The sequence below is a fragment of the Chiloscyllium plagiosum genome, chromosome 24 (genome assembly GCF_004010195.1).
Source record: "Chiloscyllium plagiosum isolate BGI_BamShark_2017 chromosome 24, ASM401019v2, whole genome shotgun sequence".
In the NCBI taxonomy this organism is placed as follows: Eukaryota; Metazoa; Chordata; class Chondrichthyes; order Orectolobiformes; family Hemiscylliidae; genus Chiloscyllium; species Chiloscyllium plagiosum.
The window spans coordinates 5,233,029-5,248,767 of record NC_057733.1 but is presented as its reverse complement, the minus strand read 5'-3'; the positions used below and the strand labels follow the sequence as shown (position 1 = coordinate 5,248,767).

Below are 15,739 nucleotides of genomic sequence, written 5' to 3'. Positions count from 1 at the left end.
CACGGCTCACGCATTCTATATCTTCCTCCCTGCCTGACAGATACATACTTATCTAGGACACACAGGAGCTTTTCCTTGAATAAGCTCCACATTTTTAATGTGCTCATCCCCTGCAGTTTCCTTCCCCATTCTACGCTTCCTAAATCTTTCCTAATTGCATCGTAATTTCCCTTCCCCCAGCTGTAACTCTTGCTTGGTGAAGTACACCTATCCCTTTCCATCACTAAAGTAAACCTGACAGAATTGTGATCACTGTCTCCAAAGTGCTCACCTACTTCCAAATCTAACATCTGGCCAGGCTCGTTACCCAGTACGAAATCTAAAGTGGCTTCACCCCTTGTTGGCCTGTCTACATAGTGTGTCAGGAAGCCCTCCTGCACACACTGGACAAAAAGTGACCCATCTATAGTACTCGTACTGTAGTGATCCCAGTCATGAAGACCTTACTGGACCAGGAGTCAAGTCTTCATCAGTGAACACATAGGGATGAGTGAACAAATATGAATAGTTTGTGAGATTCTATCTTAAACGAGCTCTGATGTAAAGGTACTGGTGTTGGACTGGGGTGGGCAAAGATAAAATCACACAACACCCGGATATAGTCCAACAGGTTCATTTGGAAGCACTAGCTTTCGGAGCGCTGCTCCCTTGTCAGGTAGCTAGTGGAGCAGGATCATAGGGCACAGAATGTATTGTAAAAGATCAGCCTCAAACAACTGATGCGATGTATCTAAATTGCTGTTAAGTCTTTAATCACTTCGAATGGGGTTGCAGGTTTCAATTCATTAATAGGTAAATCCCAGAACTTCTTTCAAGTCATAATCCCGAGATAACTTAGGCTTTATTAAAAAAAGGTGACATTTCAGCTCAGACACTGCATTAAAGGTATGAGGTTAGAGTCTGTCTGTGTCCCACCTTGAGTCTGACTGGTTCTATTTCTAAAGTAGGAATTTATAAAATGTCACATGGACTGACTGTGTACAGGTTGTGTGCTTTTTGAACAAAATGGAACGTGTCTGCAAATACAATTACACCCCATAGACTTATGTATGTATGTGCACATGCATGTGATGCAGTGAGGGAGCAAGAGAGAGAGTGAGAGAGTGAGAAAGAGAGTGTGAGAGAGAGTGTGAGAGAGAGTGTGAGAGAGAGTGTGAGAGAGAGTGTGAGAGAGAGGGTGTGAGAGAAGGTGTGAGAGAAGGTGTGAGAGAGAGTGTGAGAGAGAGTGTGAGAGAGAGTGTGAGAGAGAGAGTGTGAGTGAGAGTGAGAGTGAGAGAGAGAGAGAGAGATCACCTGTTGTGTCATATGAACCCAAGATCCTGGTTGAGGCCATCCCCATGGGTGCTGAACTTGGCTATCAGACTATCCCGAAGTCCGCCTTGGAGGATAGTCTGAGGCTGAATGCCCCTGACTGCTGAGGTGTTCCCCGACTGGGAGGGAACACCCTTGTCATAGTGTCTGCTTGGTCTTGCTAACGCACCATACCTCGGGCCATCCTTGCCTGCAGTAATGAGATCGACAATGTTGGCCGAGTCACATGAGTACCTGCCACGTACATGGTGGGAGGTGTCCACATGTGTAATGGAGGTATCTGTGTCGACACTCTGACACGTCTTGCAGTGGTTGCCATAACAGGGTTGTATGGTGTAGTGATCGGTGTTGTCCTGAGGCTGGACAGTTTGCTGTGAACAATAGTCTATTTAAAGTTTGGCAGTTATTTAATGGAGAGAAGTGGAGGCAAGGGGAAGGTCTTGGCGAGGTGCTCATCCTCATCGATAATGTGTTGCAGGCTGCGAAGAACATGGTGTAGTTTCTACGCTCCTAGGAAATACTGGACAACGAAGGGTACCCTATCCATTGCATCCCGTGTCTGTCTCCTGTGTAGGTCATTATGGTTTCCTGCTGTGGCATAACGTAACTGGTGATCGATGAGTTGAGCATCGTACCGTTCTTATGAGAGCATCCTTCAGCATCTTCAGATGTCCGTTGTGTTCCTTCTCATCTGAACAGGTCCTGTGAATGCTTAGGGCTTGTCCGTATGGGATGGCTGCTTTAATATGTTTAGGGTGGAATCAAGAAGTGCAGCATCATGAGGTTATCTGTGGGTTTGCCGTAAAGTGAGGTATTGATGGAGATGCATGTGTTCGAGAATGAGAGAGATATTAAAGAGTCTGGTGAGATGAAACTTGTTGATATTACTGTATAGTTGTTTCAGTGACTCCTTACCATGGGTCCAGAGGAAGAAAATGTCCTCAATATACCTGGTGTATAGCATTGGTTGGAGATCCTGTGCAGAAAATAAGTTTTGTTTGAACCTGTACATGAAAATATTTGCATATTGGGGTGCAAATTTGGTCCACGTGGCTGTTCCGTGTGTCTGGATGAAGAACTGGTTACCAAGGTGAAAATGTTCTAGTCGAGGATGAAGTGGATGAGTTGTAGGACGGTGTTCGGAGATTGGCAGTTGTTGGTGTTGAGTACTGAGGCTGTTGCCGCGATGCTGTCATTGTGAGGGATGATGTAGAGTGCTGAAATGTCCATTGTGATGAGGAATGTTCCCGGTTTGATGGGTCCGTGGGTGCTGAGTTTCTGTAAGAAATACGTAGTGTTGCGACAGAAGCTGGGGGTCCCCTGAACAATGGGTTTCAAGATACCTTCAACATAGCCAGAGAGGCCCCAATGCCTGACACAATGGGATGACCCGGTGTCTTGTCTTTGTGTATCTTCGGAAGGCAGTAGAAGTCACCTACGCGAGAAGTATGTGGGATGAAGATGTGGAGGGTACTCTGAAGTTCTGGGATTTACTTATTAATGAATCAAAACCTGCAAACCATTCTAAAAGATGAAAGACTTAATAGTAATCTAGGTTAGTTCAAGTTACATGACAGAGATCTTTTGCTATAAATTGTGTCTTATGATCCTGCTCCACAGCTACCTGATGAAGGAGCAGCGCTCCGAAAGCTAGTGCTTCCAAATAAACCTGTTGGACTATAACCTGGTGTTGTGTGATTTTTAACTTTGTTCACCCTGGTCTGACACCAGCACCTCCACATCACATCAAGAATAGAAACTCTAGCCTGATTGGTCAACAGTTACACTGATAGTGTGGGAAGGATAGTGAGTGAGAATTGGACCAATGTTTGAGGGACTGGATGACTGTGAATGATTTGGAACTGACCTCAGCAGAGATTTAGGATAAAGAGGTAGATTTCATTCACTGTCAGAATTCACTGTAGCAATTACTGGCACACAGATACATATCAAACCTCCATGTAACTGAGACATAGAGAGGGAAACAGATCAGATTGCAAACGGTTCAGCCTCTAGAGTGAAAAGATTTCAAAAAGCTTTTAAAAAGTATGTCCTCTAGAGATGCAAGAAGGAAGGGTGGATTTCAGCTGAAATGATGTGCAGGCTGAAGCATTATAAACAGCACAGGACATGCAGATAGAAATTAGTCATTATTTGGAATCTTCACACAATCTATACTTACTTTTATATGTATTTCCATACATATTCATATTTATATTGGATACTTATGTCACAATTAATTACAGTTTAAGTGTTGGGTATTCTAAAAGGCATTAAGGTGGACACATCCCTGGGACCGGATGGGATCTATTCCAGGTTACTGAGGGAAGTGCGAGAGGAAATAGCTGGGGCCTTAACAGATATCTTTGCAGCATCCTTGAACACTGTTGAGGTCCTGGAGGCCTGGGGAATTGCTAATGTTGTCCCTTTGTTTAAGAAGGGTAGCAGGAATAATCCAGGTAATTATAGACCGGTGAACCTGACATCAGCGATGGGGAAGCTGCTAGAGAAGATACTGATAGGATCTATTTACATTTGGAAATAAATAGGCTTTTCAGTGAGAGGCAACATGGTTTTGTGCAGGGAAGGTCATGTCTTACCAACTTAACAGAATCCTTTGAGAAATTGACAAAGTTGATTGATGAGGGAAGGGTTGTAGATGTCATATACATGTCTTTAGTCAGGCATTTGATAAGATTCCCCATGGTAGGCTGATGAAGGTGAAGTCGCATGAGGTCCAGGGTGTACTAGCGAGATGGACAGAGAACTGGCTGAGCAACAGGAGACGAGAGTAATAATGGAAGGGAGTTTCTCAAAATGGAGACCTGTGACCAGTGGTGTTCCATAGGGATCCGTGTTGGGACCACTGTTGTTTGTGATATACATAAATGATTTGGAGGAAGATATAGGTGATCTGATTAACAAGTTTGCAGATGACACTAAGATTGGTGGAGTAACACATAGTGAAGAGGACTGTCAGAGAATACAGCAGAATATAGACAGATTGGAGAGTTGGGCAGAGAAATGGCAGATGCAGTTCAATCCGGGTAAACGCAAGGTGATACATTTTGGAAGATCCAATTCAAGAGCGATGGAAAAGTCCTGGGGAAAATTGATGTACAGAGATCTGGGCGTTCAGGTCCATTGTTCCCTGAATGTGGCAACGCAGGTCAATAGAGTGGCCAAGAAGGCATACGGCATACTTTCCTTCATCAGACAGGATACGGAGTACAAGAGTCGACAGGTTATGTTACAGAGGTAAAAACAATGACTGCAGATGCTGGAAACCTGATGAAGGGCCTTTGCCCGAAACGTCGATTTTGCTGCTCCTTGGATGCTGCCTGAACTGCTGTGCTCTTCCAGCACTCCTAATCCAGGTCACGTTACAGTTGTATAAGACTTTGGTTCAGCCATATTTGGAATACTGCACACAGTTTTGGTCGCCACATTACCAAAAGGATGTGGATGCTTTGGAGAGGGTGCAGAGGAGGTTCACCAGGATGTTAACTGGTATGGAGGGTGCTAGCTATGAGGAGATATTGAGTAGATTAGGATTATTTTCATTAGAAAGACAGAGGTTGAGGGGAGACCTGATTGAGGTCTACAAAATCATGAGAGATATAGACCAGGTGGATAGCAGGATGCTTTTTCCCCAGAATGGGGGACTCAATCACGAATTCAAGGTGAGAGGGGAAAGGTGTAAGGGAGTTATACATGGAAAGTTCTTTTCACAGAGGGTGGTGGTGCCTGGAATGCGTTGCTAGCGGAGGTGGTAAGGGTGGGAACGATAGCTTCAGTTAAGATGTATCTAGACAGATACATGAATGGGCAGGACGCAGAGGGATACAGATCCTTTGAAAATAGGCCACAGGTTTAGATAGAGGATCTGGATCGGCACAGGCTTGCAGGGCCAAAGGGCCTGTTCCTGTGCTGTAATGTTCTTTGTTCTAGCTGTGTCGGTGCTATGAGAGTCTGTATGATGATATCCTGTCAGGTATGCACACACTGGAGCACAGGGTTGTGTAAGAATTGAGTGCAATCTGTCTCGATGTGGGTTAATGATCAAATTGCCAGATTAACAGATGTACCAGCAAACATCATCATGTGCTGCAGATTGGACCCAATCTTATTCCTTCGGCCAAGATTCAGGAGAAAGGAGAGTGGATAAATGTTAGCAGCTCTGCCGAGGAATACAGCGAGCTAGAGATTGTAATAAAGGAAATTACAGCTGGAATTCCCATGCAGTAACAAATAGGTTTTCATTTCCAACAATCAACTGACATTTAGGTTCAATATCTCAAAAGCTGCATTTACAGATCCAGCTCAGTTTCTCACTGTTCTCTATGCTGTGGAAATTACCCCAATTAAAATTCAACCTGAACAATAGGAAACATAGCTATTACATTTTCACTAAAATTTAATTCATCATATAATTCAGAGAAGCAAAACTACATATCAAACAATTTACATCAAACAGTTCTTCCTGTGTATTTTCAGAGCTGAGCTAAGATCAGATTATCACAGTTCAACATCATCTTACCTCACATCACACTGCTTGGGCACTTCACTGTTTTATGAACTCATTCTAGGGACATGGGCATTGCTGGCTGGGCCAGTATTTATTGCCCATCCCTAATTGCCCCTTGAGAAGGTGGCGATGAGCTGCCTTCGTGAACCACTGCAATCAATGTGCTACAGACAGACCCACAATGCACTGAGGGAGGGTATTTCAAGAAGGAGTTGGATATACTTAGGGCTAAAGGTATCAAAGGGTGTGGGGAGGGAGAGGGGCAAAGTGGGAACAGGGGACTGAGATGGATGATCAGTCATAATCAGACTGAATGGCGGGGCAGGCTTGAAGGGCTGAGTGGTCTATTCATGCTCCTAATTGCTACTTTTCTAATTTCCAGGTTGTGACCCAGTGACACTGAAGCAACAGAGATACATCTCCAAGTCGGGATGGCAGATAGCTTGGAGTGGAGTTGGCAGGGGGTGGTGTTCCCATGTATCTGCTGTCCTTGTCCTTCTAGATGGAAGTGATTGTGGGTTTGGAAGGTGCTGTCTGAGGATCTTCAGTGAATTTCTGCAGAGCATTGGGTTCACACTGCTGCTACTGAACTCTGGTGGTGGAGGGAGTGGATGTTTGTGAATGTGGTGCCAAGCAAGTGGGCTGCTTTCTCCTGGATGGTGTCAAGCTTCTCTGTTCATTGTTGGAGCTGCCCCTATCCAGGCAAGTGGAGAGTATTCCATCACACTTCTGACTTGTGACTTGTAGATGGTGGACAGGCTTTGGGGAGTCAGGAGGTGAGTTACTCGCTGCAGGTTTCCTAGCCTCTGACCCGCTCATGTAGCCACTACATTTATATGGAAAGTCCAGTTGAGTTTCTGGTCAATGGTAACCCCCAGGATGTTGACAGTGGGGGATTCAGTGATGGTAACACCATTGAATGCCAGGGAGCGGTGGTTAGAGCATATGGACTGCAGCAGGTCAAGAAGGAAGCTCACCATTCCCTTCTCAAGGGGCAACTAGAGATGGGGAATAAATGCTGGCCCAGCCAATGACACCCACATCCCAAAAAATGAGTAAATTTTAAAAAAGTATTCCTAGTCTCTGACCTGCTCTTGTAGCTCTATGTCTATGTGGTGAGTCCAGTGGAGTTTCCTGTCAATGGTAATCCCAAAGATGTTGATAATTAGGGATTCAACGATGGTAACACCATTGGATGTCAAGGGTGAGGGGAATGGCTAGATCCTCTTTGTTGGAGATGGTCATTGCCTGGCATTTATATGCATAAGACCATAAGAAACGGGAATGGGAATAGACCATTCAGCTCCTCAAGCCTGCTCCATCATTCAATAGGATCACGGCTGATCTAATATTCCTCATGTCCACTTTCCTGCTCTTTCCTTGTAACCCTTGATTCCCTGACTGATGAAGAATCTCTCTCTCATAACCTTAAATCTCCACAAGGACTGTGTCCCCCACAGCTCTCTGGGGCAAATAATTTCAAAGACTCACAACCCTCTGAGAGAATAAATTCCTCCTCATCTCAATCCCACACTGACATCCCTTCATTCTGAGACTATGTCTTCTGGTCCTAGAATCTCGCATGAGGGGAACCATTCTCTTAGTAATTACCCTTGCAAGCCCCTTAAGAATCCGATATGTTTCAATGAGATCACCACTCATTCATCTAAAATCTAGTGAGTAAAGTCCCAACTGTTTAGCCTTTGCTGGGTGGGACAATCCCTCCACACCAGGCATTATCCTAGTGAACCTTCTCTGAACTCCCTCCAATAAAATAGCATCTTTCAAACAAGATGACCAAACCTGCTCACTGTGATGTCATTTCTTGTGGTGATGTCATTTTCTGTTCTTTTTCTCAGGGGACGGTAGATGGGGTCTAACTCGATGTGTTTGTTGATAGAGTTCCAGTTGGAATGCCATGCTTCTAGGAATTCTTGTGTGTCTCTATATTTGGCTTGTCCTAGGATGGATGTGTTGTCCCCAGTCGAAGTGGTGTCCTTCCTCATTCATATGTAAGGATATTAGTGAGAGAGGGTCATGTCATTTTGTGGCTAGTTGGTGTTCATGTATCCTGGTGGCTAGTTTTCTGCCAGTATGTCCAATGTAGTGTTTGTTACAGTCCTTGCACGGTATTTTGTAAATAACGTTAGTTTTGCTTGTTGCTTGTAAAGAGTCTTTCAAGTTCATTAGCTGCTGCTTTAGTATGTTGGTGGGTTTGTGGGCTACCATGATTCCAAAGAAAACAACACATTCTGACCAAATATTGAACTACAGAAGCAATCATCCCAACATCCATAAACGAAGCTGCATCAGAACATTATTTCAACGAGCCAACACACATTGCAGCACAGAGGAACTACACAGAGCAGAGGAAAATCACCTATACCATGTATTCAAAAAGAATGGGCACCCAATGAACACAGTCCGGTGAATTCTTAGCAACAAACCCAAACAAGTAGATGAAACACATCTCGAAACCCTAGCCACTCTCCCCTACATCAAAGACATCTCAGAAATGACTGCCAGATTACTCAGACCCCTTGGCATTATGGTAGCCCACAAACCCACCAACATACTAAAACAGCAGCTAATTAACTTGAAAGACCCGATACAGATAATGAGCAAAACTAATGTCATTTACAAAATATCATGCAAGGACCGTAACAAACACTACATTGGACAAACAGGCAGAAAACTAGCCACCAGGATACATGAAAACCAACTATCCACAAAACGACATGACCCTCTCTCACTAGTATCCTTACATGCGGATGAGGAAGGACACCACTTCGACTGGGACAACACATCCATCCTAGGACAAGCCAAACTGAGACATGTGCGAGAATTCCGAGAAGCATAGCATTCCAACTGGAACGCTATCAACAATCACATCGAGTAAGACCCCATCTACAACCCCCTGAGAAAAACAACAGGAAATGACATCGCCAACCCAAACAAACCCGAGCATAGCAATAAAAAGCAGGAATCATCAGCAGTGCTTTGCCCGGAGGCTCACTGAAGATGTTATCTAGTATGATGACGAAACGTCTGAAAATGAACCTTCCAGCTGAGCGAGCAAACCTACATCTACTTAGCAACCTTTTGCCAATTTAGGAAACCTATCAATTTCTCTCTCTAAAACATCTGTCATATGCATTTGTTACTTATCAACTCAACATTGCAACCAGGATCCATGTTGAGCTATAAGATATTGAAAGATCAGGAAAGGATACAAAGGCTGTAATGATGAAGATGGGATTGAAGACATGGCTCTCGAAGGTAAACAGTGCCAACCCCATGTAGGAAAAGATGAAATTCTCTGCTAAGAAATTGAGGAGCTCAAACAACTGAAAAACATAAAAAGGCATTATTTTTTAAATGTCATTTGTAAGAGATTAATGTACTCAATGATCAAACACAGGGTTTCTGTGAAAGAATCACCTCAAGCACAGAACTGAGCATAACATCCAGTTCCTGTCACCATGTTCCCAGCAGCTGCAGAAAAAGGCAGGAATACTGAAATATGGGAAACTTGTCTAAAATGTTCAATCTATAACTTCACCTCCAGTCCGACCTGGAGTCCATCATGGCTAACAAACAGGGAGTTAGGTGAATGCAGGACTGAGTGGGATGAAACTTTCTGGAAGGCAGCAGGAAGACACTGAGGAGAACCTACACAGATATTTCAGGGACTGAGTGTCTGACAAGGATTTCTTTTAGAATTTGGACAGGTGGTTCAAAAAAAGTAAAGTCATGACATTCCCAGAGGACAACAAGGTTGCTCACTCATTAGAGAGAGACAACTGGTTGTAGTTTGAGGGTCACTGTGCCTCAGGTGAAGGGAGAGGCTGAGGAGAAGGGACCTTCCTGCTATGAAGGGCAGGTAGAGTAATAGAGTCATTCAGTGCAAAAAAAGGCGCTTTGGCCCATTGAGTCTGCACTGACATAATTACCATTGAAGGCGCGCTAATCCCAATTTACTGCACTTGACCCATATCCTTGAATGTTATGATATTCGAAGAGCTCATTCAAATATTGTTTAAAGGTTGTAAGGTTTCCGGCCTCCACTACCTTCCCAGGCAGTACACTTCAGATTCCCACCACCCACTGAGTGAAAAAGATTTTTCCCAAATCCCCTCGAATCTCCTGCCCCTTACGCTAAAACTATGGCCGCTCATGATTGAACCCTCAACCAAGGGGAACAGCTGCTCTCTACTCACCCCGTCCATACTCCTCATAATCTTATATACCTCAATCATGTTCCCTCACTCAGCCTTCTCTGCTCTAATGGTGGAGCACAAATGCTCCCCCCACCCTTTCAGTTTGCCCCTCCCTACCTTCTCCAACTCCCTATCCTCACACGCCAACTCCCCCCTCCATCCCTAACTACCCCCAACCCTCTCCAACTCCCATGGCCTCTCTGTCTTCCATCTCCCCAACATCCATCAACTCCACCCCCCTGCCCACCTCTTCTGCAGTGAGGGTAGGGGCTCTGGAGCGGCGGTGGCATGTACAGAGGCAATGTGGCTACAGAATCAGCAAGCCTGGGAAGCCTGGAGTGGGACTCTCACCTCAATGTGGAGTGGGCCCCATGGGGGCGGGGGAGGTGGTCATGACATGGGCTGGCGTAGCCCGGAGCACGACTCTGGCAGCGATGAAGAGAAGTTGGACTCCCTCTAATTTATCTTTCTTTATTTTTTACTTTATTTTAAGTTCATGTGAATGGCATCTTGCATACACACTTTTCAATGCATTTTAAATTATATAAACGTGACAATAAATTATCCAGTTTAATTCAACATGGGGCACCAGGAGGGGTTTAGAATATGGGCACTATTCTGACTCTGAGAAGTAGCAGAGAAGCAGACGGTGAAAAGCTGAAGAGACTGAGAGACAGTCATTGAGAAGCTTCAGGGAACAGACAGTCAGGGAATGGCATGATGGCACAGTGGTTAGCACTGCTGCCTTGTAGTGCCAGAGACCTGGGTTCAGTTCACCCTCGGGCGACTGTCTGTGTGGAGTTTGCACATTCTGCAGTGTTTGCTTAAATGTCTTCCGTGTGCTCGGGTGTCCTTCCACAGTCCAAAGATGTACAGGCTGGGTGGATTGGCCATGGGAAATGCAGGGATGAGTGGAGGGGGGGAGGGGGGGAGTGTTGGTACAGATTATACGGGCCAAATGGCCTCTTTCTATACTGTAGGGATTCTGTGATCCCCTCAAGGGGAAGTGATGGATCCTCAGATAATACAAATGCTGAGTGAGTTCAGCTCTCAGTCTCCAACAAAGACTCTGCAAACAGCAATGCTGTACCTGTTTGGTGCGCAGCTTCGATTCTGGTGAGAGATTATTGTAAGTGTAGTGAGCTTGAGTGATCCCACAGAACAGGACAGCCACCACACCTACAGACAACAAAACAATCTGCTCAGGAAAGAACCTTTCATTTTTCCTTGTCAAATTAAACATTTAGAATCTATTAACAAACACTAAAGCACAAATATTTTTATAAAAACACGATTAAATTCACCACTAACTCCACACAAGGCAGAAACACAAATTTATTTCCCACGCTATTAAGAAGTACACAATCATGTGTACAATACAAAACGGACGATAAAGTGATTGGAGAAGTCGCGGATAGTGAGGAGGATTGTCAGAGGATACAGAGACGTGGGCAGTAAAATGGCAGATGGAGTTGAATCTGGACAAATGTGAGGTGATGTATTTTGGAAGGTCAAGTACATGTGGAAATTATACAGTGAATGGCAGAACCCTTGGGAGTGTTGATGTGCAGAGGGATCTTGGTGTGCAGGTCCACACATCACTGAAGGTGGCAGCACAGGTAGATAAGATAGTAAAAATGGCATATGGCATGCTTATCCTCCTCGGAAGGGGCACTGAGTGTAAGGAAAGACGAGTTATGCTGCAGCTTTATGGAAGTTTAGTTAAGCCACACTTGGAATATTGCATACGGTTCTGGTCACCACATTACCACAAAGATGCAAATGATTTGAAGAGAGTACAGAAAAGGTTTACCAGAATGTTGCCAGGAATGGGCGATTTTAGCTGCGAAGAAAAATAGATTGGGTTTGTTTTCACTGGAACGCAGGAAGTTGAGGGGTGATCTGATAGAAATTTATAAGATTGTGAATGGTATGGATAGAGTGGGAAATATGAGGCTTTTTCCCAGGGTGGAGGGGTCAATTACTAGGGATCACAGATTCAAGGCGCGAGGGTGGAAATTTCAAAGATATGTGTGAAGCAAGTTTTTCACACAAAAGATCGTGAGTGCCTGGAACACGCCGCCAGAGGAGGTGGTGGAAGCAGCCACCACACCAGCATTCAAGAAACACCTGGACGGATTCAGGAACAGGAAGGGAACAGAGGGATACGGATCCTGTAAGTGAAGACAGTTTTAGTATGGAAGGGCAAAATGTGTTAGCGCAGGCTTGTAGGGGCGAAAGGCCTGTTCCTGTGCTGTATTGTTCTTTGTTCATGATTGCCTTGTAGCATTCTACAGTACTGAAAGAGGCCACTCAGTCATCTTTTAGGTTTCTAGCCCATGCTCTTCCTGTCACCTCTTCCTCATTATACTCACCCGAACCAGATATTTCCCAAATCACACAAACTCACTTCCTGTCAGATACCAGGAACTCAGTGAGACACTCGGGGGGTGGAGGAGAATATGAGTAATAACAAAGCCAAAGGTCAATTAATCAAATAATTTTAAAACCTTACAAGTTTCCAATGAAACAATGGGAGGTGAAAGAGTCATGGTAATGTCTATGGGAAGAAGGCCCAGGTTGGTGCTCTGGGGTGGCAGTGCCAAATCCCATCACTACAGCTGTCGCATTTATACTGACTTAGAAAAACACTGCTATTGCAGCTCATCTCAGTGGTGAATTCACAATCCTCAGCCGCTCTGGCCTCAACTAACCCCAGACTCTGAGCAATGTAGTTAACTCGTAACTGAAGGGCAATTAAGGATAGGTTTCAATTAACGGTTCCAGTCGGTGATGACCACCTCCAAAGAATTTATAAAACAACATAATTCTTCATTTACAGCAAAGAGAGGTTATTTACATTATTGTATTGGAAAATCCAAAACTAATCCCACTGTCCCCGCTCTCTCCCCATCGCCATGTATCAATCCCAAAACTAATCCCACTGTCCCGCTCTCTCTCCCCATAGCCCTGTATCAATCCCAAAACTAATCCCACTGCCCCACTCTCTCTCCACATAGCCCTGTATCAATCCCCAAACTAATCCCACTGCCCCACTCTCTCCCCGTATCCCTGTATCAATCCCAAAACTAATCCCACTGCCCCGCTCTCTCCCCGTATCCCTGCATCAATTCCCAAACTAATCCCACAGCGCCGCTCTCTCCATGTGTCCCTGGATCAATCCCCAAACTAATCCCACTGCCCCGCTCTCTCCCAGTTTCCCTGTATCAGTCCCCAAACTAATCCCACTGACCCGCTCTCTCCCCATATCCCTGGATCAATCCCCAAACTAATCCCACTGCCTCGCTCTCTCCCAGTTTCCCTGTATCAATCCCCAAACGAATACCACTGCCCCGCTCTCTCCCCAAAACCCTGTATCAATCCCCAAACTAATCCCACTGCCCCGCTCTCTCCCCAGAACCCTGTATCAACTCCAAACTAATCCCACTGCCTCACTCTCCCCATAGCCCTGTATCAATCTCCAAACTAATCCCACTGTCCCGCTTCTCCCCATAGCCCTGCATCAATTCCCAAACTAATCCCACTGCCCGCTCTCCCCAATGCCCTATATCAATCCCCAAACTAATCCCTTTGACAAATGGTCAGTTAGACTCGAAACGTCAGCTCTTTTCACTCCTTGCAGATGCTGCCAGACCTGCTGAGATTTTCCAGCATTTTCTCTTTTGGTTTCAGATTCCAGCATCCGCAGTAATTTGCTTTTGCCCAAACTAATCCCACTGCCCCGCTCTCTCCCCAATGCCCTGTATCAATCCCCAAACTAATCCCACTGCCCTGCTCTCTCCCCAATGCCCTGTATCAATCCCCAAACTAATCCCATTGCCCCACTCTCTCTCCCCAATGCCCTGTATCAATCCCCAAACGAATTCCTGAGAGACAGACAGGCAGTTTGTATGGATCCCTGTTGAAAAGCTATTGGACAGATAAAGGATTAGATAAAGATCAGCCTGGGGGAGGGGGGTGATGAATAGCAGCTAATAGGGACTATTAGTGACTAACAATGGGTAGTGTGTGGTAGTACCCTGTACAAGGGCAAGGCCTGGTGTGTGGGGTTTAGGGTAAAAACATGGGAGAAAGTGCCTCAAATCCTAACATTGTTAAACTCGATACTTAATCCAGAGGGCTGCGAGTCCCCAAGCGGAAAATGAGGCGCTGTTCTTCCAGCTTCCACTGAGCTTTGATGGAACACTACAGCAAATCTGCGACAGAGAAGGTGGCCAGGGAACAGGGTGGGGTGTTAAAGTGGCAGGTTTAGATTGGAAGCCCAGGGCCTTTTCTGTGGGCAGAATGTAGGTGTTCTGCAAAGCAGTGACCCAGACTATGCTTTGTTTCCCCAGTGGAAGCATATCGATAACACCACCACCTTGGAACTGGCATCCTGACCTCTACGTTACAAAGGCTGAGTGCCAGCTGTCACATACTCCCGCTATGACCCCCCGACCATGGCCCCACCATGGCACCTGAGGCACACTGTGTCCATAACCGGTCATTTCACCTGGTGATCCCCCTCCTGGAAAAGCGCAGGTCAGGCAGCATCCAAGGAGCAGGAGAATCGACGTTTCGAGCATGAGCCCTTCTTCAGGAATCATGATTCCTGAAGAAGGGCTCATGCCCGAAACGTCGATTCTCCTGCTCCTTGGATGCTGCCTGACCTGCTGCGCTTTTCCAGCAACACATTTTCAGCTCTGATCTCCAGCATCTGCAGTCCTCACTTTCTCCTAGAAGATCCCCCTCCTGCCCAAGCTCATAGATTCCCAACCCCACACAGCTCACAAACACAATTACCCAGCAGGCCCAAGGTTTCTACCTGCTCCTGCCCCACAGAACTCATCTTTCTACCTCAACTCTGTTTTCTCTCCCCTTGTCCAGTCCCACTTTTATCAATTATACCTCTGACACTTTACACCAGTTTCAGAATTTCAACTTTGTGGGCTCCAGCCTCCTTCTCTTTACCATTGCTGTGTAATCCCTTTATACGTCAATCCCCTCCCACCACAACCCTCCGCCACCTAGCTGAGCTTGTCCTTGTCCTGAACGGCTCTTTTAACGGCTCTCACTTTCTTCAGGTAGAAGGGGTGGACATGGGTACTCGCATAGTCCTGATTATACCTGTCCCTTTGTGGAGTATATGGAACATTCTGATTCTGGTCCCCACCCAGAACTCTTTCCCCGATATATCAATGTCATCATCAGTGCTGCTTACCTCTTGAAGAACAATACAGCACAGGAACTCGCTCTTCGGCCCTCCAAGTCTGCACTGACACATTTTTACCTTCCATACTAAAACTCTCATCCTAATTGGAAAGGTTTTTCTACTTTGCTTCCAATTTCCATCCTGTTCTCACCTTCGCCTGGCCCATTTCTGACTCCTCTCTTCCCTTCCTCAACATCTTTGTTTCCATTTCTGGGGACAGGCATGTCACCAATATCCACTACAAACTGCCATCATTACCTGGACTAGACCTGCTCACACCTGGTTTCCTGTAAAGACTGTATTCCATTCTCCCAGTTGCTCTGATTGTCACATCAGTTTCAATGATGCCAGCTTCGACAAGGGGGCCTCCAAAAAGTCCACCTTCTTCCTCAACTGAGAATTCCCCAGCACTGTAGTTGAAAGGGCTCTCCCACACTTCAGCTCTGACCTCCTCTCTTCCCTCCCACA

The 15,739-nt window shown here is 45.6% G+C and overlaps 1 protein-coding gene across 1 annotated transcript in view; it reads right to left on the bottom strand.

Annotated features, from left to right (window-relative positions):
• Nucleotides 1-15,739, bottom strand: part of slc9a6a (solute carrier family 9 member A6a) — a 72,607-nt gene that overhangs the window by 30,700 nt on the left and 26,168 nt on the right. The window contains exons 9-11 of the mRNA XM_043715213.1: nt 11,150-11,238; nt 9,073-9,186; nt 5,400-5,511 (exon numbers count right to left, since the gene is read on the bottom strand). Of these exons, the coding sequence (XP_043571148.1) occupies nt 5,400-5,511; nt 9,073-9,186; nt 11,150-11,238 (315 nt within the window). The remainder of the gene's footprint in view (nt 1-5,399; nt 5,512-9,072; nt 9,187-11,149; nt 11,239-15,739) is intronic.